The sequence below is a fragment of the Panthera onca genome, chromosome D4, assembly GCF_046562875.1.
Source record: "Panthera onca isolate mPanOnc1 chromosome D4, mPanOnc1 haplotype 2, whole genome shotgun sequence".
Classification (NCBI taxonomy): Eukaryota; Metazoa; Chordata; class Mammalia; order Carnivora; family Felidae; genus Panthera; species Panthera onca.
This window is the reverse complement of record NC_138351.1, coordinates 94225336-94249407: the sequence shown is the minus strand read 5'-3', so window position 1 is coordinate 94249407 and position 24072 is coordinate 94225336. Positions and strand designations below refer to the sequence as shown.

The window sequence follows — 24072 nt, the reverse complement described above, 5'->3', positions numbered from 1 at the left end:
CAACCGCTGCAGGGCTTTGTGGGACCTCGGCCGGCAAGGCCAGGAGGAAGCAACGTCCCCGTCCCAACAATGCTGCAGGGCCAAGGCACGAAGGCTGGCCCAGGGCCATGCACGGTCCACCTGCGTTTATTTCCTTCTGCTGACCCTGGATTGGGGGAGGAGCAGGCCCGGATTGGGGGCATCCACTCGGGCCAAAGAAACTCCAGCTGACACAGAGCAAGAGACCTCTCTAGATGTTGTTTCATCTGTGGTGGGGCCAGCTCCACTTTGGGCCCTGGGCTTGGCCCGCTGCCCCCCTGCTCGCAGCGCCGTGGGGGCCAAGATGGGGGGAGACTCGGGAAGGCTGGTCCTGTCTGGGGTCGGGCAGCTGTGAGCTGCCCTCGAGTGTGCACAAGCGTGCCGGAGTCCCGGGCTGTGGCTCTCCGTACCCGAAGGGTCCGTACACCCAGTGGCGGTCAGGCCTAGGGAAGTCGTCCCCGCGTGCCCACCGGCAGGAAGCCAATCCCGTCTGCGCCCCCCCCCCGCCCCCAAGGCCGGGGCCTCTGTATCCAGATACGAGGATACGAGGCCTGCTCGTGTTCTGGGGCCCCAGCTGCACCCCTCATGGCAGCTGCAGGGCTCGGAGGGGGTGTGGGGGTGGAGGTGGGGGTCTGTGTGGGGAGGATGTAGGGGCCTCGTCCCGGGACCAACTTGTGCAATCCACGAGGGCCTGCAAAGCCACATGCGCGGGCACACACACACACACACCCCAGGAAGCCTGGAGGGCAAGGACAGGCCTGGTGGGCTGGGGTGGGTGAGTGTGCTCAGAGGCCCCTACTTCGGGCTCCCCCTACCCACCCGAGGTCACAGTGGGTCGCACGCCTGGATCCCAACACGGAGCGTTTATTTCATGCCGAGAGCAGAAGAGGGCAGTGCGGGGCAGTGACACAGGCCTTGGCCGGGGAGGAGCTGCGTCCACCTTCAACGGCTGCTCTGCTCGGATGGGGGGACCAGTCTGATGGGGGAGACAGAGCCTCGGATGGAGGATGGGGGAGAGACTGGGGGCAGAGCTGGGGAGGAGCAAGACGCACAAGAGAGAGCTGGCAGCTTCCGGGAGGGGAGAGGAATTGGGGCCGAGGGAGAAACGGGCTGGGGGGGGGAGGCCGGCCAGGGACCGAAGGACGTGCCCTCCAGGGCGCCACCCTGCCCCCACCCGGGCCCCCAGACTCCCCGAAGACACGCAAGGGAGCGCTCAAGCGCTGGTGCTTGTGAGCACGGTGTCCAGTGTGCGTGCACCTCTGTGCACACGTGTGCGTGCGTGGGTGTCTACGTGGTTACACGTGCACGTGTGTGTGGAGGTCCGTGCGTGTTTTATGCACACGTCTGCCAGCGTGTTCACGTAGCCCTACACCTGTAAAGGGCCAGAGGTGGGAGGGGCGGGGGTGGGACAGGGATCAAATATGGACCCCCCCCCCCCCCCCCGCCCCACTCTGGGCTCAGGCTGAACCCTCTGGGGCCGCCAGGGCCCCACACGCCGACCCTGAACACCGTCCACACTCACCCGCCGGGCTCCCACAGGGCTTTTGAGGCCCATGGGCAGCTACCTACGCTGGGTCCGGGCTCCCGCCCCAGCCTGAGAGCCCGGGACCGGCCAAGTCCGGGAAGACGACGTTGTTATCCGAGAGGCCCTGAGCTCTGACCAGGTGGACGAACTTCTCCAGCACCCGGGTCCGTATCACCCACGTCCTGCCTGGGGCCCGATGAGCGCAGCACGGCCCTCAGCGACCGGAGCGAGTGGGGGCGCCCTGCCCCTCCCCCCCCACCCCGCCCCGTCCCTCGGGCTCTACTGCGGCCGCCGGCCAGGCACTCACACAGCAGGCTGACCGTGAGGACGCTCTGACCGCCCGACCGTCTCCCGGACAGCATCAGAGCGAACACGCTGTAGTCAGTGTCGTGCACCTGGACCTCCTCGGGGCCTTTCCCGGGCGCTGAGGGGTGACGGCGCAGCGTCAGGGGCACGCCCACCAGCGCCTCCCCGCCTCTCCCCTGTCGCCCCCTCACCCGCTGTGTTGTCCACTGAGAAGCCCCCAGGCTGGGCCGCTGCGATCAGCACATAAGACCAGGTGATACAGCGGTGGCCCCTGTGAGAGCAGGGATGGACAGAGGAGGAAGGTTCCAGAAGCTGGCCGGACCACTGGTTTCCTTCTGCCTTTCTCAGGGGCGGGCCCCGAAGTGGGCCCCTGAGAATACAGCTGTCTGTCTGGAGGAGACTTCTGTCTGAAGCCACGGGCACGGCCCAGCCCACTGCTCTCCCCAGGGAGGCCTGTGTCCACTCCGTGGGCCCCGGGGCTGCCCTGTGTCCCTCCTGGAGGAGCAGCCAGGTGTGGGCCGGTGACCTTGAAGCCTCTGCCCAGCCCACCCGCGGACAGCTCCTCCTCAGCCTGGAACAGGACCTGAAATGTGCACGCGTGTGCCATCGTGAGGGCTTTTCTAGGCCACGGTGGCCCCTCTGGGAATACGGAGTGGGCCCAGTGGGCACTGCCCGGCGCCCCCGGCCTCAGCCGTGGACTTCGCGGAGCCGGGCGGGGCGGGGAGGGGTGGGGGCTGCGGGCGGCTGTTGCCGTGCGGGGCCTGGTTCCCTGCCCCCGCCCGGGCTCAGTCCTCGGGTAAACGGCCAGCAGTGCGGGGTCCTCTCCAGGTGCCTGTGCTTGTTTAAGCAGCAACCAGGTGCAGCCTGGCCTGCAGGCCGGGGAGAGGCTGCATCTGCCTGGGCTCTCTGTCCCCCACGGTCCCCCCAGTAATCAACCTCTGGCAGGAACCAGGCCAGTCAGATGGCCCCGAGAGTCTGAGCCGCTCCGGTGGGGGATTCTGGGGTGGCTGGTGGTGCAGGTGGCTTCAACGACGGTCGCCGGCAGGCGAGGGCAGAGGCCGAGTGGAGCCCCTCAGAGGCTCTCGGCTTCTAGCGTTAACCCTGGTCTACGTGACAAACCCCCCTCGTTTCGGGCTCCTCGTTTATCTAACGTGGAGCCAAAGAGCCCTAGCCAGAGAGGTTTCCGGGCCCTCTGCTCCCCCACAGCCAGGCAGGTGGGCAAGGAGGGGGCAGGGGCAGGACTGCAGGAGATCTGGGGAGGGGAAGGAAGCCCTCGTGGCATCGGTGTCCCCCGAAGGGCGGGCTGCACCCCCCTCCACCTCATTTCAGGCAGCTGTCTATGAAGACACCCCGCTTCCATGAAGACTTCCCAGCCAGGGAGCAGGCACTTTACTCAGGCACACCGACCGGACCACCTGTCACCCTGGATGCAGCAACTGATCCAGGAGAACCAGTCAGAGGCCGTGGCCAGGCCGACCAGGATGATCTCTTTTCTGGAATTGAGACCCTGAAAAGCACATCGGCCTAGGCTGATGTTTTATCCCTGTGAGGTGAGAACTTCCCTGAACAACAGAAGTCCAGGGCAAGCAGAGCTGAGAGAGAGAGAGAGGGAGGAGGTGATGGGGACTGATCACACTGTTTGAGCTCCTGGATCCAGCTGTACCTGAAATCCATCAGCGCCCAAGGCCCTTCAGAGTCTGTGATCCGGTGAATGCCCCCCTCTCTTGTGTGTGTCCCCAGAACTGGCTTAGGCCACTAGCAGCCTATGCGGAACTTTTGGAAGAGGGTCTTGGGAGAACATGGCACGGGGGCCCATGCTGGACCTGAGTCATAAAGCCATGGCTTCTGGAGGTACAGGTCAGGGATCCTCACTCACCGAGTCATGGCATATGACACTTTAAGGCTGCCGTTTTCATTCTTCTCGAATGTCGCAGTGAACGGGCTCAGCAAGGAACTGTCTGTCTTCCTGTGGGTGCTGCCCGCCAGGCCGACAACAAACCATTCCCCCTGGAACTGTGGGGACCCGGAGTCGGCAGAGCCCAGGGCAGCCCTGACACCCTCGCCAGGCAGCCTGTGCCTGCGCCAAGCCGGGGGCTGCCCTGGGTCTGGCAGGGACAGAGTGACCTGGCCCGGTGGCTGGTCTTGTCCAGCCTGTTTCCCCATCTGTGCGGAGGGACTGAGACGTCCCCACCTCACGGGGACTGGCAGGGGCTACAGGAGGGAGCGGCTGCCCAGAAGGTCTGTTCGGGGCCCTTTTTTGCTGGATGTCAGGAATCTCTGGGGAGGACACTGAGACCAGGCTGGCCACGCTGGGTTCCCCGGGTGGTGCCTTCCCCGGCCACCATGGCCCTCCTTTCTCCCTGCACTTGGACCCTGGCTTTCTCCCCCTCCAACCCGGCCCCCAGACCTGGTCTTCCTGGAAACTCTGTAAGACGGAGATCATGCCTGGCTGGGTGTTTGAGGTCTGGCCTTTAAGCAGGATGAGCATCACCCACAGGGCAGACCAAGGCCCCATGTCAGCGGGGACGGAGAAGTAAGTGCTCATTGTCGCTGTGGTCTCAGATACTCACCTCTTTATGGGCCCACCTGGCAGGTCCCCCTCCCCAGGGGTGTGCTCCCCGCACCTTCCTGCTCAGGACTGGCAGAAGAGGTGGGTGCAGAGGGCTTGGGGGTGGGCTGGGCAGGGGCGGGCCCTCTTCAGATCCCGCCCACCAAAGACGGAGGGCATCTGGGTCCCAGCCCAGGAAGGGAGGTGGGCAGAAAATGGAGGTGCTGGGGGTGCTTGCTGGGCCCACTAGCTCCCAGGGATGTCTCTGGACCTTGCTTTCTGATTCCTGAGACCCCAGCTCCACACCTCCTTGGGACCCCTTCCCAGTGTCCCATGCCAGTGAGGGGGTCAGAGGCCTGAGGCGCCTCCCTAGCCTAGCCCTACCCTAGCGGCATTCCTGCTACCAGGTGGAGGGCAGAATGTTCCATCCCACACAGGGAGCTTGACCTTTTTAGTCCCAAAGGTCAGGGGCACAGTGTTCTGCTGCAGGAACACAGTGTAGAGTCCGGTCTGCCGCCCCCACACCGCTCCACAGTCCCTGAAATCACAGTGTGGGGCAAGAACAGGGCCAAGTGGCCCTACAGTCACGGGGGGCAGGGGTAGCGGCGGGTCAGAGTGAGGCCAGAGGTGGTGGGGTGGCAGGGCAGGCAGCCAGAATACCCAGATAGAGGTGACTGAGGGGCGGATCACAGGGGCCCCTCTGCCAGAGGGAGGGCAGGGGGCAGGAAGCCCCCGCACACTGGGCCTGGGTGCAAGAGGGCCCAGGCTCTGGGCATGTAGCCCACCTGGCTATCCCTGGAGCAAGGGCCTGGGAAGCAAACAGACATTCCCACATAGGCAGTCAAGTGCGTCCCCTGTCTTGGGCCACCTCCCCCCCGCCCCCCCCCCCCCCCCCCCAGGGCCTCCAGCAGCCTGTCCTGAGGAGGAGGGCCCCAGCCAGGACACTTGGAAAGCACCCGTCCCCCGAGGCGAGGAGCCTCATGGCTCTGCTCTGTCCTGGCCCTCACTCTGCATGGAAGGGCATGGACCGCCTGGTCCTTCCTCCTCCAGGAGCGAGTCCCATTGCCAGGTGGAGGTCAAGACCTCTCTGGGCCAGCTGCAGGCCCCAGGACAGGGGGAGGGTCAGGGGTCGGGAGGGCTGCGGCCACCAGCATCTCCTCGAGAACCGAGCCTGCAGGGCAGCACCGCATTCCTTGGGCTCGCTCTGCCCGCTGCTCGGTGTGGCTCTACTACTTGGGGAGAGGGCCCACAAGGAGACAAGGTGCAAGTGACCCGTTTTTGCCCGGAACTTCCCAAAGCGATCACCGTCCCACAGAAGCTGGCGTACGCCTGACTCCCACGCCTGACTCCCTGAACGCCTCCCTCCTTGCAGGCGCCGACCTTGCCCTGGGGATCCCGACCCGAGTCTCAGCCCGCCCAACACCCGAAAGCAGCCCCCTTGGCGCCCGCGCTCCGGGGAGCCCGGGGGCGGGGCGGCGGCGGTCCCAACGGGGACCCCAGCCCGGCCTTCTCTGACCACGACGTGCCGGCCGCAGCGGAGGCCGGGCGGGCCCCTCGGGCCAGCTCTCCCGGACCCCGCCCGCTCCTCCCGGCCTAGGGACCCACGCGGCACCCCCGCCACCCGTGCGGCGCGTCCCAGGCTGCGCGGAGGACGCCGGGAGCCGCCCCGGAGAGGCTCCTCCCGCCCCCCAATGCGATTGGTCGAGGGTGCGCACGTGACGCCGCCCGCCCACCGTTTGGGGGGCTGGGAGTGGCTGCTCGCCTCCGCTTGTGACCCGAGGGCCGGGGAACCGACCGCCGTCCCCGCAGCCGGCCCCGAGAGGCGGCAGGGTCCGCGGGTCCCCCTCGCGGCAGCCCCCCCTCCCCGCCGGCCCCCCCAGGAGCCCTCCTGCCGCCCCCCGTCCCCGTCCCGTCCTCTCTTCCACAGCAGGAGCGCCCCCAGCTGCTCCCCGCTTCTTTCCTCTCTCCCCGAAAACTCGGACGTGGTGCTCTGGGCTCGCTCTTCCCGAGGACGCGGTCCCGGGCGACAGGGACACCGGAGGGGGGATGCTGGAGTCCGGGGATCCCCGAGGTCCTCACCCCGGCCGCGGGCGGGGGTGGGAGCAGTGCTGGGCAGGAGCAGGACGCGCGGAACGACCCCGTGTGACGCCCCTGCCGTGAGCTGGAGGGAGGTGGACGGTCCCCTCCGCAGCGAGCCATGTCCAGCCGTGTCCCCACAGGCAGGGGCCTGGCCCATCTGCCCCCCCCCCCCCCACCCCCCGGAGCTGCCTTGTGAGGCCCGGCGAGCGGAGCCAAGCACAGAGCGTCAACAGTCCCCCCCACAGGGCCAACGGTGTACCTGCCTGTGGGACCGCGGGCGCTGGGGGCCTGGGACACAGCACGCCCCAGTCCCGGCAAGGCCGGTGGGCTCCCAGGACAGTGCTCCTCCTCGAGGCCCCCAACCGCGGCTGCCAATTTAGTTTGTATACGTCTTTTAAAGGTATTTTTTTTCTTCTAAGTTATTAAAAATCCTTTTAGAATCAAAAGGCAAAATACAAATTATAATTAACATTATTTTACATAAAAACAATTCACTCAGAACTACAATTATTTCCCGTACTTTGTGACAATTAGGGTGCATTAAACTTTTTTTTTTTTTTTTGGAAATAAAATTCATGACAACTGAAATCACCACTCCCCAAACCCCCGCTCCCGCCCCCGCAGACCTGCTGTCGGAGACCCTGAGGGACAGCCCGGGCTCTGTGGGACCTCAGCCCTGGGGTCACTCGGGAGGGTCTCTGGCGCCGCCCTCTGGAGTGCAGCCCTCCCAGAAACCCTGGAGGGAGATCTGTTTGAACCCTCCCACACCCCAGAGCAGACCCCTCATTTTCTGTCCGGGGGGCGTGGGGCGAGGCATGCAGGGTACTCTCTGGGGTAACGCCAGCTCCGAGCTGTGGCCCATGTGATGCGGGTGCACTGTATCCAGCTCTTTGCTGTGGGTCTCTGGGATGTGGGGCATGTGGGGAGGCTACGGTTTCCTTTGCCCTTCTCCCTCAAAATCCTGGGGGCCAGGGCTCCCCGCTTCCCCCTCTTCTCCCGGCCCTATCTGTCTGTCTTCCTGGGAGTCTGGCATCAAGACACATTGGGTGGGCAACCCCCAGTCTGCCGAGTCGGGCATGGTCCCCGCCCACTGCAGACATGGAGCCCCCAGAGGGCTGCGGCTGGCTCCTCCCAGTAACTGCCCACCCTCCTGGTCTGGACGGGGCCAGTGGGCCGAGTGGGCATGTAGAGATGGGACCAGACAGTGGTCCTCCTGCTCTGTGGCCTACAGCTCACCTGGGATGGCCTGGCCCCCGGCCCCAGTTCCCGGCAGCCCGGGGAAGGAGGCCACTGGGGGCGAAGGGAGGAAAGGGGGGCTAGGGTGGGGGCCCCAGCTCCCAGGTGCCCCCTCAGCCTCACTGTCAGTCAGTGGCAAGCTCTAGACAGGGCGCCGCCCTGCCTCTGTGCCCCAGGCCGGGCGGGTACTTCAGAAGCACTCATCAGGTGGACGCCTCGAGGGTCCCAAGACAGGGGGCTTGGCACTGGTTCCAGGCCCAGCTTTGGCCAAGTGAATGCCCGTTTTCCTGACTTTCCAGCCCCAGCCTGGCTCCAACCTGGGGCTGCCATTTGCCCTCAGACACCCCCCCCCCAAGTACTGGAGGGGTGCCCCCCACCACAATGTCCTTGTTCCCAGGGGACTGTGGGGGGCAGGGGGTGAGGGGTGCACGTTTCTCCAGGATGGGAAACGTTCAGCCGGAAGCACCCCAGGGTGCTGACTCACAGCCACGGAGCCTGGATCTCGCCCAGTGAAGCTTAGGGAGGCCGCCCACCGAGGGGAGTAGAAGGAGAAAGCCGGCCTCCACGGAGGAGGTGTCCTCAGAGCCCAGATACACCATCCCGGAGCAGGACGCCCACAGACCCCTCAGGCACAGGGTAGGCATGTGTGAGGCCACAGCCCCGGAGCCCAAGTCATTTGAGCTGCCGAAATTGGCCAGTGTCCTCCGGCAAAAGGAGAAGACGGTTTAGCAACATGGGGGGAGGGGGTGCCGAATGCGGCTGTAATAATCCGGAGAGTGTTCTCACCAGCAGGGGCAGGGCAGAGTCTAGGCCCAGCCCGCTAGGCCCCTGGCCCCGGGTGGTATCCACAGCTCCCTCCCTTAGCCGCAGGGCACCTGTCCCCCAGCCCCGTGGGACCTACGCCCCCACCCCCGGGGTCCTGGCCTGGGGGGAGAGCTGCATGCGGGTGACTCAACACTCCGTTTTCTTTCGAGTGCCCTGTGGCTTCCCGAACTGACCTCTAGGGTCAGTTTTCCCAGTCCCGATTCTTCTCTTTCAGGGATGTCCTCACTTCTGAGAACCCGCAGTGAGAGACGCCCCGGTGTGTGGAAAGGATGCGCAGTCTACCCTGGGGGACAGTGAGGAGGCAGACCCTCCTCCGGGCTCGACGTTCCCCCCACCCACCCCCCCGACAGTCTGGCATCGCAGGGCCCCTGCAGGCAGCCATTGTGTGGGGGACACATCATTACCCCATTTTCAGCCCCCCCCCCCCCCCCCCCGCCTAAATCTCCCACTGGCCTTGGAGTTCCCACATTCCGGAAAGATCTTCCCTACAGAGCAAAGCACACCCATCCTCCTGGTTCCTGGTGACCGTGCTCAGACCCTGGGTGTGGGCTCCCTCCCTTGTACACCAAGCTCCCGGGCTCACCCCAATCCTAGCACACGAATCAGGCTGGCCTGCTTTCTCCGTTTCCCACTCCTTATTCTCCCTGCCCGGCCACCCTCGTGATCTCCACCCCCCCGACCCCAGGGGCCTAGCTGCCCGATGCCAGGACTCGGCCCCAGGTGGTCCGTGCTGTGCCCCATCTGCGCTTGCCAGCCCTCAGGGGGCAGCCAGGGGGACAGCCCCGCCTCCCGACTAAGACGGATACCAGCTCATCCCAGACCCAGGCACCACATCCAGGAACCCGGAGGGGGTCTGCCTGGGCCTCTGCGGCGGCTGTCCTGTCCCAGGAGGGAGCTCCGGGTCAGCACGAGTAGGAGAACCTGTGGACAGAGCTCCTCAGCCCTCTAGAAAAGGCTCCCCAACATCTGAGCAGGGGGCAGGCTCGGGACCTGGGCCCACCCAGGGCAGCCCAATAAGACCAGCAGGGCACGAGCGCTTAGACATAGGGACCAGGGAAGAGGAGCTGGGACGGCGACGCAGGGGGCCCAACGAAGCAGAGGAGACCAGGGCACAGGGACAGCAGGGCACGGTGCTCTCCTCTCCAGCCCACCCCGGGAGCAGTGCCACTTGCCCACGAGATGATGGGCAGAGGGAGGCCCCGGGTCCAGGTCCGACATGGAAGGGAAGGAAAGGAAGGAATCAGAGGCCAGGACAGACAGCATTTAATGAAAGCAGCGCCCCTGCGCTCCCGTGGGCGGTGCGCAGCTCCAGTCCCCCCTGGGTGGCCCTGTCCGGCGGGGTGCTGGGGCTCAGTGAACGGGGCAGCGGGGGCCATCACCTTCAGGGTCTTCACTCCTTCCGAGTTCAGGGCTGCCCCCTGGACTCACCTCCTCACTTCTGGGGCACAGAGACGAGACTCAGCCAGAGAGGGAGGGGTGGGTGCCCTCCGGTGGGTGCCCTCCCCTCACCACCCACCAGCACTGCCCACTCACCATCCAGGACGTGGAACTGGTCTGCGGCCTCGCAGAAACCTGAGGGCCCAGGCAGGGGTCAGGAGTGGCTGGGGCAGGGCACAAGGCGGGAGGGCGAGGCAGGCCACTGGGGGCTTCGAGGGAGGCTTACCATACTTGGGGAAGAACAAGATCTGGTCCTCGGTCAGGTTGACCCTCTGGATCCGCTGCTCGAATGCACTCAGGGCCGCGTCACTCGGGGGGAGTGAGCGGGCTGTGGGGCACATGGGGCTCCTGGGCACGTGGTGAGGGAGCGGGCAGGGCACGCTGGGCCTAGGGTCTGTGTGCTTGGGACGCACCCACCCACCCACCCACCCCTCCTCCCCGTCCCCTCTGTCCCCACACGCGGGCCTATGTGCGGGGGCTCCTCCCTCGACCCCTGCTCAGCTGGAGAGAATCAGAATACAGGGAGGCAGGGAGGGTCTGTGTGTCCATCTGGGCCGCTCCACACGGATGGCCCCGAGCGTGCGCAAAGCTCGGGCTCCCGCGTAGACGCACCGTACAGCTTCACCGACAGCTGCCGCGCCCGCTCCAGGTACAGGATGGCGAAGCCTCGGTAGTCTGTCTCCCCGACGACCACATCTACCGGCCCACGGGCACCTCGGGCTGGGCAATGCTGAGTCAGCTGAGGCGGTTTCTGACCCCCAGCCCTGCACCCCCTCCCACGCCCTCCCCTCACCTTGGAGCAGGAAATGCCCCGCAGCTCCTGTGTCTCTGTAGAGCTGCCGTACCTGCCAGCAGATCCCATCCCTGGGGGGGGGAAGGGGGGCAGTGAGCAGGGCAGGATTAAGGACCCCAACCCAGGCAGCGCCTCACAGGACTCTGGTCCAGGCCAGAGAAAAGCTGGGATCAGGGTCAGGGGTCTGTCCCGGGGACTCACAGCTTCCGGAAGGTGCTGACAGCCATGGCTGCACCCTGGGGAGCCACATGCAGTGCGGTGGCCTCAGCCCGGTGGCCCTGCTCCTGCAGGAAGCGGCACGAGGAGGCCACCGCCACAAGGAGCCACGTCCCTGCAAACTAGGGGCAAGTCACGTGAGAACACAAGGGGATGACCCCTGAAAAGCGAGATGAGTTCCTGCCCACCCACCTGTCCCTCTACCTGCTGAACATCAAAGTTGGCCTCGGGCTGGATAGTGCTGATGGGAGACGCGGGTCGAGGGGGTCTCCGAGCCCTCCTGCTCAGGGAGCCCCCAGCCAGGAGCAGAGTCAAGAGGAGAGCAGTCCTGGGGGTCAGCATGGCAGTGGCAGTGACCAGAGTGGGGGAGGCCCAGGGCAGGACGGCCAGGCCCCGGGTCAGAGTCCACTGACCAGTGTCGCCCGGAAGCCTGGCACAGGAAGTCCGCGTCGGCCCACCTCCAGCCTTACCGAGCACCCTGCCCTCCCTCTCGCCCCCAGCAAGAGTCCACCCCTAGCCTCCTCGACTCTGCACTTCCTGGGAGGGCCCTGGCTCCATATCCTGCTTACAGAGTCCTAGTCGACCTCTGGTTCTTTGTCCATGACCCCCTAACCCAGGGCCCCAGCCGCTGCCAGCGGCAGCGCGGGGTCTCGAACCCGCGTTCTACGGAGAGCATAGGTCTCGGCCCCGCCCACTAGCTGCCGTGCAAGGCCGCCGCCCCTCCCGGCCGCCTGGGGCGCTGTTTCGAGCGAGCTCGGTGCGCGCAGGCGCGGCAACTGCCGATGCAGGCTGCCGGGTGCTCGGCGTTCTGTGGCTATCGATGCCTCAGGGCTCGAGGCGTCAGCCTGGCGGGCTCCATCATAGAGACGCGGCAGCAGGAGCGGCGGGGCGGAAGCGGGTCCGCCGGCCGAGGCCGGGCGCCGGGCCGGGGGCTGCACAGCCGGGCAGAGGCGGCCGCGGTGAGTGCGCCCGGCCCCGGGGAGCGTCGTCATCCGGCCCCGGCCCCCGAACCCCGTCTCCCCGGCCCCGGGGAGCGTCGCAAACCGGCCGCGTCCGGTCTCCGGCTCCTTGCCCTCCCCCGCCCCCCCCCACCCCCCAGTCTCCGGCCCCTCGGCCTCGGCCGCGCCCTCTGCCGATGAATGTGTCGCAGAAGCTGCCGCGCCGGGACCGGGGGCCGAGCCGAGGCCCCGCCCCCGGCAGCCCCTCGGAAGGAGGGTGGGAGGGGACGTTGGCAGCCCCCGCCCCGCTCACAGCTCGCCGGGCAGTGGCCGCGCTGGCCCGCTGACCGCCTGGCAGGGCTCCCTTAGACCACAAGGCACAGGCCAAGGGCCGGCTGGTGCCCCTGGCGGCGTCCGGGGCGGGCTGTCTGGTCCTCGTCCCACCGGCCCCAGCTTCTTCTCGGAAGGATCTCTGTCCCAGGCTGACAGCTCTGAAGCCTTGGGTCTACAAGGTCAGAGTGACTGGAGTGCGTGCGGGTCACCGGTTCTTCGTTTCTTGGCCTCTGAACAGTCACCGGCCTAGGCGTCCACATGTCTCTCTGGGCCCATGAGTGGGAGGTCGTCAGAGGGCCCCACCCAGAAGGCCAGGGCCCCAGACCAGGACCCTTCTGGGGTTGAGATCAGATCTGGGGCCCAGAAGGGCCGCCCCATACTCCCACTTCAGGCTGGACCAGGCCAGGAGGTGCTGGGAGGGGTCTGCTGCCCTCCCAGAAGCTGCCTGTTCCAGAGGATCACTAGGACTTGCGGGGGGCCCGTCACGAGTGTGGGGTCAGGGGGCTTGGGGAAGCTGTCGGATCCTTAGCCAGGTGGGCAGTGTCAGCTGGCCCCCTGCACGCTGTCAGTGCAGTGGGATTCCCAGCAGGGCAGTCGCCCCAGCCCGGGTCCCTTCCCACAGTGCGACTGGCAACTAAGGGGACCGCGTGTGGGTTTCAGGGCTGCCCGGGCAGAATGTCACAATGGACGAGGGGGGTGCGCCCCTGCTCCCTGACAGCCTCGTCTACCAGATCTTCCTGAGCTTGGGCCCGGCCGACGTGCTTGCTGCTGGGCTGGTGTGCCGCCAGTGGCATGCCGTGTCCCGGGATGAGTTCCTGTGGAGGGAGCAGTTCTACCGCTACTACCAGGTGGCCCGCGACGTGCCCCGGCACCCAGGTCAGGGCCTGCACGTGGCCCCATGGTCCACCAGGCTGGCTGGGCGGGAGACAGGGCCATTCACATGCTCCCATCTGGACCACATGCTGCCATGTGGACCATCTGAAGGCACCACGCTGGCCCCCCCACCGCCCAGATCTGCACAGCGGTCACCAAGGCACCGTGTGGCCCGCACACTGATGGGGGACAGCCAGTCCATGCCCGAGCACACGGCCTGGTGGGGGGCGGTGGTGGGGGTGGACAGCCCTGCCGCTGAGGTGACTAGCGTCCTCCAGGAGCAGGGCTGGCCCCCATGCTGTCTGGGTGGCTGGCCTCTGTGGGAAAGGAGGCTCAGGGCCCCAGCAGTGACTGCCCCCCCCCCCCCCCCCCAGCGGCCACATCCTGGTATGAAGAGTTTCGGCGGCTCTACGACACGGTGCCCTGCGTGGAAGTGCAGACGCTCAAGGAGCACACGGACCAGGTCCTGCACCTCAGCTTCTCGCACTCGGGCTACCAGTTTGCTTCCTGCTCCAAGGACTGCACGGTGAAGGTGAGCCCAGCCCGCCAGGGAGCAGCATCTCCGCTAGGACCTGGGGCTCATAGGACGGAGGCCGGGTGGGGGGCCCTCACTGCTACTGGAGAGTGAGGAGCCCGACCCTGTGGACCCACACACCTCGGGTCTGCTGGCAGCCTGGGGCAAGGAGCGACATCCCAGTGGTGGTTTCTGGGCAGGAGCTCAGCTGGGAGAGGGGCCTGCAGCATGGGCCCCCGTGTCACGTGCAGGGTGGGCACAAGAGGCCCCTGGATGACTGAGCCCCCACGCAGATCTGGAACAACGACCTGACCGTCTCGCTGCTGCACAGCGCGGACATGCGGCCCTATAACTGGAGCTACACCCAGTTCTCCCAGTTCAACCAGGACGACTCGCTGCTGCTGGCGTCCGGGGTGTTCCTGGGGCCCCACAACTCCTCGTCTGGTGAGATCGCAGTCATCAGCCTAGGTGAGAGCCGGCCTGGGGCGGGCGGGCTGTCTCGGCCAACCCCGCCCCGCCCCGCCCCCACGAGGCCCCGCCCCCCACGAGGCCCCGCGCCTCACAGCCCTGTCCCCGCTTCCGCCCCTCCCAGACAACTTCGCCCTGCTGTCCCGCGTGCGCAACAAGCCGTACGACGTGTTTGGCTGCTGGCTCACGGAGACCAGCCTGATCTCGGGGAACCTGCACCGCATCGGAGACATTACCTCCTGTTCAGTGCTCTGGCTCAACAACGCCTTCCAGGTGCGGGCGCGTGTGCCCCCTGCGGCTGTCGCCTCCTCGGCCTGCTGCCCACCTGCTGTCTCCCACCCCCAGGACGTGGAGTCCGAGAACGTCAACGTGGTAAAGCGGCTCTTCAAGATCCAGAACCTTAACGCCAGCACCATCCGCACGGTGATGGTGGCCGACTGCAGCCGCTTCGACAGCCCGGACCTCCTGCTGGATGACGGTGCCACCCCCGGCCGCGTCTTCGACCTGGGCGGCGACAGTGAGGACGAGGCGGTGGGCCCGGGGCCGGCTCCGGCCCGCACCAAGGAGGGCTTGCGGCGCTTCCTGGACGGGCTCCTGGACGGGCAGGCGCAGCCCCAGCTGTCAGAGCACGCGCTGGAGACGCAGGTGGCCGAGCTGCTGGCCCAGGGCCGCACCAAGCCCCCCGAGCACAGCACAGACGCTGCCCGCAAGCTCCTCGTCTTCACCACGGGCTGCCTCACCTACTCGCCGCACCAGATCGGTAGTGGGGGCGGGCCCTCCCCAGTCGCTGGAGCCGGGGCGGGGGGAGGGACGGTGAGGCTTCCCTGCAGACTGGGGGGGAGGGGGGAGGCCAGGGTCCCGTGGCCTCGCAGGGAGCGAGACTGGGGGGCCCAGCCGCGCTCCAGCCTCCCGGACGGTGTGTTCCGTGGGGGCCTCTGATTCAGATGTGCTCCCGGTGCCGAGGTGACGCTGCTCCCCTCACCCGGCGCCCCCGCAGGCATTAAGCAGATCCTGCCACACCAGATGACCACGGCCGGGCCTGTGCTGGGTGAGGGGCGGGGCTCAGATGCCTTCTTTGACGCCCTGGACCACGTCATCGACGTGCACGGACACATCATCGGCATGGGCTTGTCCCCGGACAACAGGTGGGCCCCCGAGAGTGTCCTGGCCGGGGGCGGGGGGGGGGTGGGGGGTGGGGGGTGGGCTCTGCAGGCCGCCGGTACCAAGCAGGGTGCCCCTTGCCCAGGTATCTGTACGTGAACAGCCGAGCCTGGCCGAGCGGTTCTGTGGTGGCCGACCCCATGCAGCCACCGCCCATCGCAGAGGAGATCGACCTGCTGGTGTTTGACCTCAAGACCATGCGGGAGGTGAAGCGGGCTCTGCGGGCCCACCGCGCCTACACACCCAACGACCAGTGCTTCTTCATCTTCCTGGATGTCAGCAGGGACTTCGTGGCCAGGTAGCGGGGCGGGGCGGGCCAGGGTGGGGCAGGGGCGGGGCCGGGCTGGGTGTGGCGGGCGGGGGGCTCACGCCAGGCTCTCCCGCAGCGGGGCCGAAGACCGGCACGGCTACATCTGGGACCGGCACTACAACATCTGCCTGGCGAAGCTGCGGCACCAGGACGTGGTCAACTCTGTGGTCTTCAGCCCCCAGGAGCAGGAGCTGCTGCTGACGGCCAGCGACGACGCCACCATCAAAGCCTGGCGTTCGCCGCGCACCGTGCGCATCCACCAGGCCCCGCGTCCTCGTCCCCACCCGTTTTTCTCCTGGTTTGCCAGCCAGAGGCGCTGAGGGGGGTGCTGGCCGACCGGAGCGTCCCGGGTGCCCTTGGGCCGCCGGGACCCGCCGAAGACGCCAGAGGCCCACAGCCCCTTCCCAAGGGTCCGGCAGCTGCCCAGACCATGTGGTGGGCAGAGAAGCCGGGAACAGAACTGCCTCAGGGAGGGGGTTCAGCGGGGCTGCAGACGGGGCAGCCTGACCCCCGCCCGCCACGCTCACGCCCCACGCCACCTCCCACGGCCATGACGTCCAGCACCGGGGCAGCCTCCTGGCTGGCGTGGGATGCACCGGACGCTGGGGGCCCCACCCTTCACCCACTCTTTTTCCCCCAGGGCCTGGGTCCTGGGGCGTCAGCACCACACGTGACCCGTGGCTGGCCCCGTGCGCCCCGAGCGGTGTTTCCTCAGGGAATCGGTCTGTGCGGCAGCGGGGCCGACGGCACGGGTCAGTCTGCCGTGGGCCCAGGCAAACTGCATGTCACCGGTCACCCGTTTGGGGCCCAAATAAACAGCTGGCAACAGCACACCGCCGTCCGATCTCTGTGTGCAGGGAGGGGCCCGGTGGTGTCTACGTGACTCTCGTGCCTGCCTGACGGGTAGCAGGACACTCGAGGCTTTGGTGGAGGCAGTGTGGCTCAAGGCTGCCTCCTCGGCGGCCGTGCCCCACAACCTCTGAGCAGACGAGGTCACCGGCGTGCAGAAAACGCCAGAGCGCGCCCACCACGTGTGCGTGCCCCCGCAGGGAGACGTACAGGGGGCGCCCGACCTGTACGCTGGGGAAGCGCTGGGGAAGCCCAGGCAGGGCAGGGATGGGGGCGAGTTCTGTGGGCACGGCACGCGGGATGGAGACATGGGGCAGAGCTGGCCCGACCTGGGGGTTCACCAGCGGATGTCCTGGGTGACGGGTGGCAGACGGGTGGGGGCGCCGATGCGGCAGGGGCCCGATTTCTGCGCCTGGCTGCACCTGGAGCTCGTGTTGAGCTGTCGGCCGCTCGGGGCACGGCCACCTCTGCCACCGTTGAGAAAATAAAGCCGGCAGATGCGGACAGGCCCTTGGGAGCTGATGTCCCTCCAGGCCAGAGGTGGTGCCGGCCAGAGGCTGCCGGGGCTGGAGCCACACCGGCCACAGGGAGAGAGCCGGGCAGCGCCTGTGAGGGGCTCGGCTAGGGAGGCGGAGGGCCCAGCGTCCGCCGGCGCGGGCCACACAGCCAAAGTGGGCGCCCCAGCCCGTGGTAACAACAGGGACCCATCTCAGAACCACCGGACACAGTACAGGGAGGGAGACCCGGAGGCAAGGGCAGAAGAACAGAACCCGGAACTGCCCACGCGTGCATGCCCGAGACCGAGCAGCCAGAGCCACGAGGCTTCTGCCACGAAAAGTCGCCAGTGAGCCCCACAAGTGCACGGGTGCTCCCGAGAAGCCATAAACGTGGGCAGTTTTCTGAAGAGGACTTAAAATACATCGAAGTTAAACTCCTCACGGAAACAGTAAAATCTGCAGAACAAAAACACAGAGGTAAGAAAAGCACACGGACTGTAAAGGAGCCGGATGGAGAAGAGTGGGCGTGAGCTTGAAATGAGGCTCAGTCCACGGGCGGGTGCAGAAGGCTGGGCCGGCAGCAGGGTCGTGGGGCGGGCGCGCAGGAAGAGAGAAGACGGCCCGAGAGCGTCCTTGCGCACGTCCTCGGGACACGCGTGCCGAAGTCTGGCCGGAGGCAGCAGCGGACACACGGGATGCGGGCCGGCGAGGATCCTGAGACCCTACAGCTCTGTGGGGGAGGTCATGGGTCCCGGTGAGAGGGTACAGGCACGCAGGCCCCGGCCCTCCTGTGGCACGGCGACAGCAGCGGCGGGCAAGGGCAAGTGAGAGCAGAACACGCACTCAGTGTCCGTGCCGGCCCGGACTCCTAGTGGCCTCAGACCCTGGTGCTCACGGAGTGGAAATGCCTGGGCCTCTTCTCTTCTCTTCATGCCCCGGGTGACCCCCGGTGGCACCAGGCGTGGCAGCTACGGGAGCCCCCAGTGTTGAGCGCGGAGCACAGCCGTGGCTCTGAGAGAACCCCCGTTGCTGTGCCCTTTCTGGCTGCCGCTGGGAGGACCCCGACGTGGACTGACCCAGGAGGGGCACGACAGAGTGGGGTAGCAAGAGCCCCGAGTCTCTGGCTGGAGCAGTGGGCGGTGCTGGCACCCAGGCGAGAGGGAGGTTATGGCCGCTAAGTGGAGGCGGAGGTGGTCGTGACCGCTAAGGCTGACCACCCAGCCGCACACCCAGACGCAAGAGCTCGCGGGCCCGCCCGATCCCGGCCGAAGGGCAGGTCCAGAGAGCCGGGGCCCGGAAGCTGGGCCGACACCGGCCGGGCCACAGACCGCTGTGGGTGAGGGCCCAAACCCGACGAGAGCTAATGCCCATGGAGCAGACACCCCAGCCGCCCAGGATCCAGACGACACCCAGACCCGCTCAAGTGACGTTCGAGATGCCCATGACGTAACCCACAATTACTTGGTCTGCAAGGAGCCATCGAGATGCCAACTCAGAGGAAAAGACCTTCAGCGGATGCCAAGGGTGAAAAAACACAGGTGTTGAAGTTCTCTGAGACTCTAAAGTAAAGGTCAGAAAAACACTCGAAGAAGCAATCACAGACATTCTGCAATAAATGTAAAGATATTAACGGTCTCAGCAAAGAGGAGTCGTCTGGAAATGTTGGGCCTGGAAGTCAAAATCACCAAACCGTTAAAACTCACTAGACAGACTAGCAGAATGGAGACGGACAGAAGAGTCTGAGAACTTGACTGACGACAGGTCAACAGAAGTTAGGCAACCTGAACAAAGAAAGAAAATCCATCAGGAGGAAATTCAGCCCCAGGGACCTGGGGGACAGAACTAAAGGTCTTGCATTCGTACCGCGGGGGGCCCAAAAGGAAAAGAGCACGGGGGTCCGAAGAAGCAAGGGCTGCAAACTTGTCCCATGTGGCGGAAGGCACACACCCACAGGTCTGAGAAGCTGAGTGAGCCCAAAACAGGGTAAAGCCAAAGACGTCCCCGCCCAGGCACATCTCACCGAGCTTCTGAAACCCGAGGACAGACTAACTAACCCTGACCGGTGGGGAAGGACTGTGCTTGCCCTACAGGCCCCTCACCGGCAGCCCCGGAGGCCTCGAGGAGCAGCGACACAGTTAAAGGCGGAAAGGCTGGCAGCCCAGAGTGCCGTGTCCAGTGAAACATCCTTCACGAATACAGGCGAGATAAGTTCTCAAATGAAAGAAGATGGAGAGACTCCACAGCCAGCGACGGAAGCTTCTCCGACAAGAGTAAGTGCCATCGGAACGAGGCTGGGCCGCCAGCAATGACGGCACAGACACAGACCGACCCCTGTCCTCCTGGGTTCTTCAAGACACGTCTGACAGCTGAAAGGAAGGCGGTAGTGTTGCCTGATGGGGGTTTTCAGTCTAGACAGGTGCCCCGTGGGGGATTATAAAGGACCTCTGGGGGTAAGGTGCCTACACCCCAGTCACAGTGCAAACTATCGAGTCCGTGCGTAAACCGTTAGGAGTTGAGCGTGTTGCGGGGCGCCTGGGGGGCTCAGCTGGTCGAGCGTCTGACTCTTGGGTTTGGGCTCAGGTCACGGTCTCACGGTTTGTGGGACGGAGCCCCACGTCGGGCCGTGCGCCGACAGCACGGCACGGAGCCTGCTTGGGATTCTCTCTGCTCCTCCCCTGGGCTCGCTCGCTCCCTCTCTCAAAAATAAACATGGAAAAAAAAAAGTGGTGTGCTCCTTAGAACCACCACTAAAACAGCACTAAAAAATGTTCAAATCCTGTCCTTCCAGGCAGGAGAGAGGAAACGGAGGGACAGATGGAGGACCGACGTAAAGGACCCCCCCACCTCACTCGGCACCGGGGAAACCCACACACACGAGCCCCCGGCCCCACCCGCCGCTCACCAAGCACGTCAAACACGCTGTCAGGGGGCGGGACGCAAGAGGACGGGGGAGGCAAGCCATAAAAACCCGACCGGCTGCACTGGCCTCCACGGAGAGGGAGCCTCCTCGGGGAAGCCGGACGCCGCCCACGGATGAAAGACATTCCCCAACGTGTGCGTGGCTCGCAAAAGAGCCTCAGCACAGCCGGAGCGACGCGGCGGGACAGAGAGCAGAGGCCGCCGGCAGCGGGAGCCGGCGTCCTGCCTTGGGACTGAACCGAACGGCCACCGTATGCACCTGCGGGGCTGCTGTGACCAGGAACCCTGCGCCGGGGGGGGGGGGGGGGCAGCCTGTCGGTTCTGGAGGCCACAAGTCCGCGTGCTCGCTGCAGGGAGACCCTCCTCACCTCTTCCAGCTGCCGGGGAGCCGGCCGTCCTCGGTGTCCTCGTCTGTTGACTCTGCGGTCCGACCTTCTGTCCTCACTTGGCCTCCCCCTGGGTCCCTTCCCACCACCGTCCCTCTGTGTGTGTCTGTGTCCAAATCTCCCCACCCCTTTTTTTATTAAAGAACTTTTTTTTAACGTGTGAGAGACAGAGAGGGAGTGGGGGAGGGCAGAGAGGGGGAGAGAGAATCCCAAGCAGGTTCCGCGCTGACAGCAGACAGCCCAACGTGGGGCCGGGACCCACAAACCGTGAGATCACGATCTGAGCCGAAGCTGGGCGCCTGCCTGACTGAGCCACCCAGGTGCCCCTGGGCCTCCCCTTTTTATACGGCTACCCAATCACACTGCACTGGGCCCACCCGATGCCTCCTTTGAAGCTGTTTATCGCTATAAAGACCCTGTTTCCAATTAAGATCACATTCTGAGTTACTGGGGATTCAACGTGTCTTTTTGGGGCAGACAGAAGTGGGCCTGTAAGAACCACCAACTAACTCGATTTACCTAAGCTGCGGAGAACCTTCCACTCAGCAAGAGCAGGACACACATTCTCGGTGGACACGGATGACCCACCAAGACAGACCACAGCCCGAGCCACGAAACAAACCTCAACGTCAATGCTTCCAGACGCCTTCTCCCTAAGACCACCGTCACCCCGACATGGAAACCACAGACTACGAGCAAGACAATTATAGCTCGACATCCTTGGCGAGTGGACTTGCAAAATCAAGAGATTATGAAACCAAATCCAGAAACACAAAATGAAGAGCACGCCACAACCAAGTGGGATTTAATCCAGAAACGCAAGGCTGCTTCCACACTCAGAGACCAGTCAACGTCGGCGCCTAGAGCAGCAAAACAGAGGAAGACGCTTGGACAGAACACCTGCCATAGAGAGAGCATTTCACAAAGCACCCAAGTCATGACAAAGTTCTCTGCGAAGCAGGAGCAGCGGACGGGAGCTGCGGCAGCCTGACGGAGGCATCGCTCCAGGCTGCAGGTCACATCGTACCCGGTGGTGAAAGAGGGAACCTTCCCGAGAGCGGGAACGAGGCCCAGGCAGCCCCTTCTTGTACCCAGGCTCCGTCTCCCAGCGGGGGACTCTGCAGGTGGGCCACGGTGGGCAAGAGACGTGAAGGACATACCGACTGGAGGACAGCACAACTGTCCTTGTTCACAGATGCCACGACTGTTTATGTGAAAAATCCCCCCAAAGCTACAAAAACACACACTTTAACAACCTCCCGGACCAGTAAGTGCGTTTATCGAGCTTACGGGACATAAAGACAACACCCAAAAATCAACCGTGTCTAAACACTGGGGACATTCGATCGGGAACTTCCAAAGTATCTTTTACGAACAGTCAGGCCGGCCCTCTGGGAAAACGGAAGCGGGCTCCCCGGCAGCCTGTGTGCGAACGTGCGCAGCTCTACGCAGGACCACAGAGATCTGGAAACCACTCGCACTCCCCTCAACACGTGTATGCTCAGACAGACGGGTCGTCTGAGCACTGGAACGCTCCTCAGCAAACAGACAAGACAAATCTCTGATCCACACGACATCTGAACCTCCGAGGCATTCATCCTGCCGAGCGGCACCAGCCTCAGAAGGTTCTACGCCGTCGGGCCGCACTGATGGCACTCTCGGACAAGCCACAGTGACGAGAGCAGGGCACTGGCTGGGGAGTCACAGGCGCGGGGCCCGCAGCGCAGCGGCGTCTACAGGGACGGCGGCGCTATCCCGTATTCTGACCATCAATCCGTACATGTGGCAAGACGGACGGAACTGCACCCAAAACACACGGTAAATCAACCTTACGTGACAGGTGGAAAAAGCCACGAGAGAGAGAGTGCGCTTTACCTGAACCGACCCGCAGCAGACTTCACCTGTGCAGGCCCGGGCCACGCGCGGGGCTGGCTTCCAGGTGACGGGAACAAGAACCGTCAACCCAATGCTAAACCCAGACGGTCAGCATCAAAATACACCCGGACACGGGAAGCCACAGGCCCTCAGGACGGGACACGGGCGGACACAAGGCACCGGTGAGCCAAAACCACACACGCGGCACAGTGGCCGCTTCTGTTTTTAAATAAATACTTTTTGTATTAAAAACTAATAAGGGTTCGAGATTCTACAGAGACCGTGGGAGGGGCAGGAGGTGAAACGAAGGCGTTACGTGGAAAGCATGCCACGAGGAATGTCGGGCCACCGGGCGGTTCAACACGCAGCCCTCCATTTCCGCCGGCGGGCCGCGTCCACACGCAAACCGCACACGACGCCCACGGCAGCGTGGCTCAAGACGGCCGACGTGGGGACAGCCTGAGGTCCATCAACGGACACGTCAATGAAACGTGGTCTGTCCGTACGTGGAGTCTCTTTCGGCCTCAGAAGAAAAGAAGTCCCGATGCCTGCCGCAGAACCTGGCCAACTTCACACGCAAGCAAGCCCGACGCGAGGGCCGAAGGCCGTGTGCACAGCCGCGAGCGGGTGCGCGTCCAGAACGGGCGGTCCGCAGAGACAGAAAACCGCCTGCCTGCCAGCGGCAGGGCAGGGGAGGGGGCTGCCCCAACAGCAGGCGTGGAAGGCTGCTGCGGGACAAGGGGTGGGGCCAGGCCTCTCACAGTGTCTCTCTAGAGCACGTGCTGTCTCCGGGGGACCCTGGTCTCCCCGCAGGAGCACGTCCCCACAGCAGCAGCACCCTGCAAGGGAGACGGGATGCCGCCCTCGGTCCGGCAAAGACTTGTACCCGCTCCTCCCGGAGCCCCACCCTGCGCCCCGCTCCTGGTCCGGAGCTCGTCCATCAAGCTCTCCAGACCCACAGCCCGGGGCCCCCGGTAGGTGGGTGAGGTCTGGGCGAGGTCGCAGGGACCGAGCTGCCCTGGAGGGAAGGGAGGACCAGCAGGTGGCTGCGGGCCGGCACCCTGGCAGGGCCCTGGTCTGCTCGCTGGCCACCCCCCAACCCGCCCTCCCCCTTCCAAAACGAGGTCACACCTTCCTTCTGCCATTCACTTCTCCCTCACCCTGTCCCTGTGGGCAAAAACCTTTCCAATCCTCTCGCCTTACAGTTCTGGTTTGAGGAAAAGGAAGGAAACTCACTAATGCACTTGATCGAACCCAGCTGGCCTAACAGAAAATGAAACGTATGTACACACCCCATAAACAAATTCCCGAGTAAGGCCCAACGTGTTGAAGACGAAGCTTTAAAAACCATCAGAAAAAATACTCGAATGTTTCCTCAGAAAGATTTAGGACTTCTTGAATAAGCTGGTCAGAAGCATGGTTCACCAAGGAAATTCTACACCTTAGGTTCCCGTCGCGAACACGCTCCTGACACAGTTAACGACTGGCCTCCAGGAGCATCGGGCACTCTCGCAACCGGCAGGAAAACGAGACCGACAGCCCAGCGGACAAGTGGACAAGGGCAGGCGATGCTCTGCGTTCTGCAGGAGCAGAGTAGGCGGGGCCCGCGGCCCACAGGCCTCTCGCCCACGACAGCCTGCACACCTCGGGGAGCCCGGCACCGGGGGGGGGGGTCGGGCCGTGGATGCGGGCGGCGGGGGCAAGCGGGGCAGTCGGCTCTGCGCGGGGGGCTCACATGGCGAAGACGGCGCTGAGGTCTCGGTTGTGAGAAAACAAAAGACACGACTCGTGAGGACGCCGCTCCGGAGAGCTCGGCGGGAAGGGCCTCGGAGGACGTCAGCTTCCCCGCCACGTTTCGACACCACCGCGCTCGACGCGGGACGTGTGCGCTTCTGTGTCCTCGGACGTGGCCGCAGGGGCCGGTTTCTCTCCTCTTGGCGCTCGCGTCTCGTCCCTTCTCAGGGAC

General features: G+C 65.0%; 3 protein-coding genes across 6 annotated transcripts; 1 reads left to right on the top strand and 2 right to left on the bottom strand.

Annotated features, from left to right (window-relative positions):
- Nucleotides 1–1410: 1410 nt before the first annotated feature.
- On the bottom strand, nt 1411–6132 carry LCN12 (lipocalin 12). The gene is made up of 4 exons (XM_081791029.1): nt 3726–6132; nt 2041–2120; nt 1851–1967; nt 1411–1729 (listed from the first exon to the last, which is right to left on the bottom strand). The coding sequence occupies exons 1-4, from the start codon at nt 4010–4012 to the stop codon at nt 1584–1586; spliced, it is 630 nt and encodes a 209-aa protein (XP_081647155.1). The 5' UTR covers nt 4013–6132; the 3' UTR covers nt 1411–1583.
- A 3651-nt stretch (nt 6133–9783) lies between these two features.
- Nucleotides 9784–11808, bottom strand: C8G (complement C8 gamma chain). Of its 2 annotated transcripts, none has more exons than XM_081791028.1 (7): nt 11188–11808; nt 10969–11105; nt 10768–10838; nt 10587–10694; nt 10201–10302; nt 10071–10109; nt 9784–9972 (listed from the first exon to the last, which is right to left on the bottom strand). In XM_081791028.1, exons 1-7 carry the CDS (start codon nt 11323–11325, stop codon nt 9962–9964), a joined length of 606 nt encoding a protein of 201 aa, XP_081647154.1. In that variant the 5' UTR covers nt 11326–11808; the 3' UTR covers nt 9784–9961. The 2 variants fall into 2 exon arrangements, with proteins under 2 accessions (XP_081647154.1, XP_081647153.1); XM_081791027.1 differs by having other exon boundaries at nt 9784–9975; nt 11188–11805.
- On the top strand, nt 11743–16411 carry FBXW5 (F-box and WD repeat domain containing 5). 3 transcript variants are annotated; one of them, XM_081791023.1, is made up of 9 exons: nt 11745–11942; nt 12915–13130; nt 13502–13659; nt 13935–14109; nt 14234–14382; nt 14455–14869; nt 15107–15254; nt 15356–15568; nt 15657–16411. In XM_081791023.1, the coding sequence occupies exons 1-9, from the start codon at nt 11804–11806 to the stop codon at nt 15898–15900; spliced, it is 1857 nt and encodes a 618-aa protein (XP_081647149.1). In that variant the 5' UTR covers nt 11745–11803; the 3' UTR covers nt 15901–16411. The 3 variants fall into 3 exon arrangements, with proteins under 3 accessions (XP_081647148.1, XP_081647149.1, XP_081647150.1); XM_081791022.1 differs by having other exon boundaries at nt 11743–11942; nt 14234–14869; XM_081791024.1 differs by having other exon boundaries at nt 11833–12433; nt 14234–14869.
- The last annotated feature ends 7661 nt before the right edge of the window (nt 16412–24072 follow it).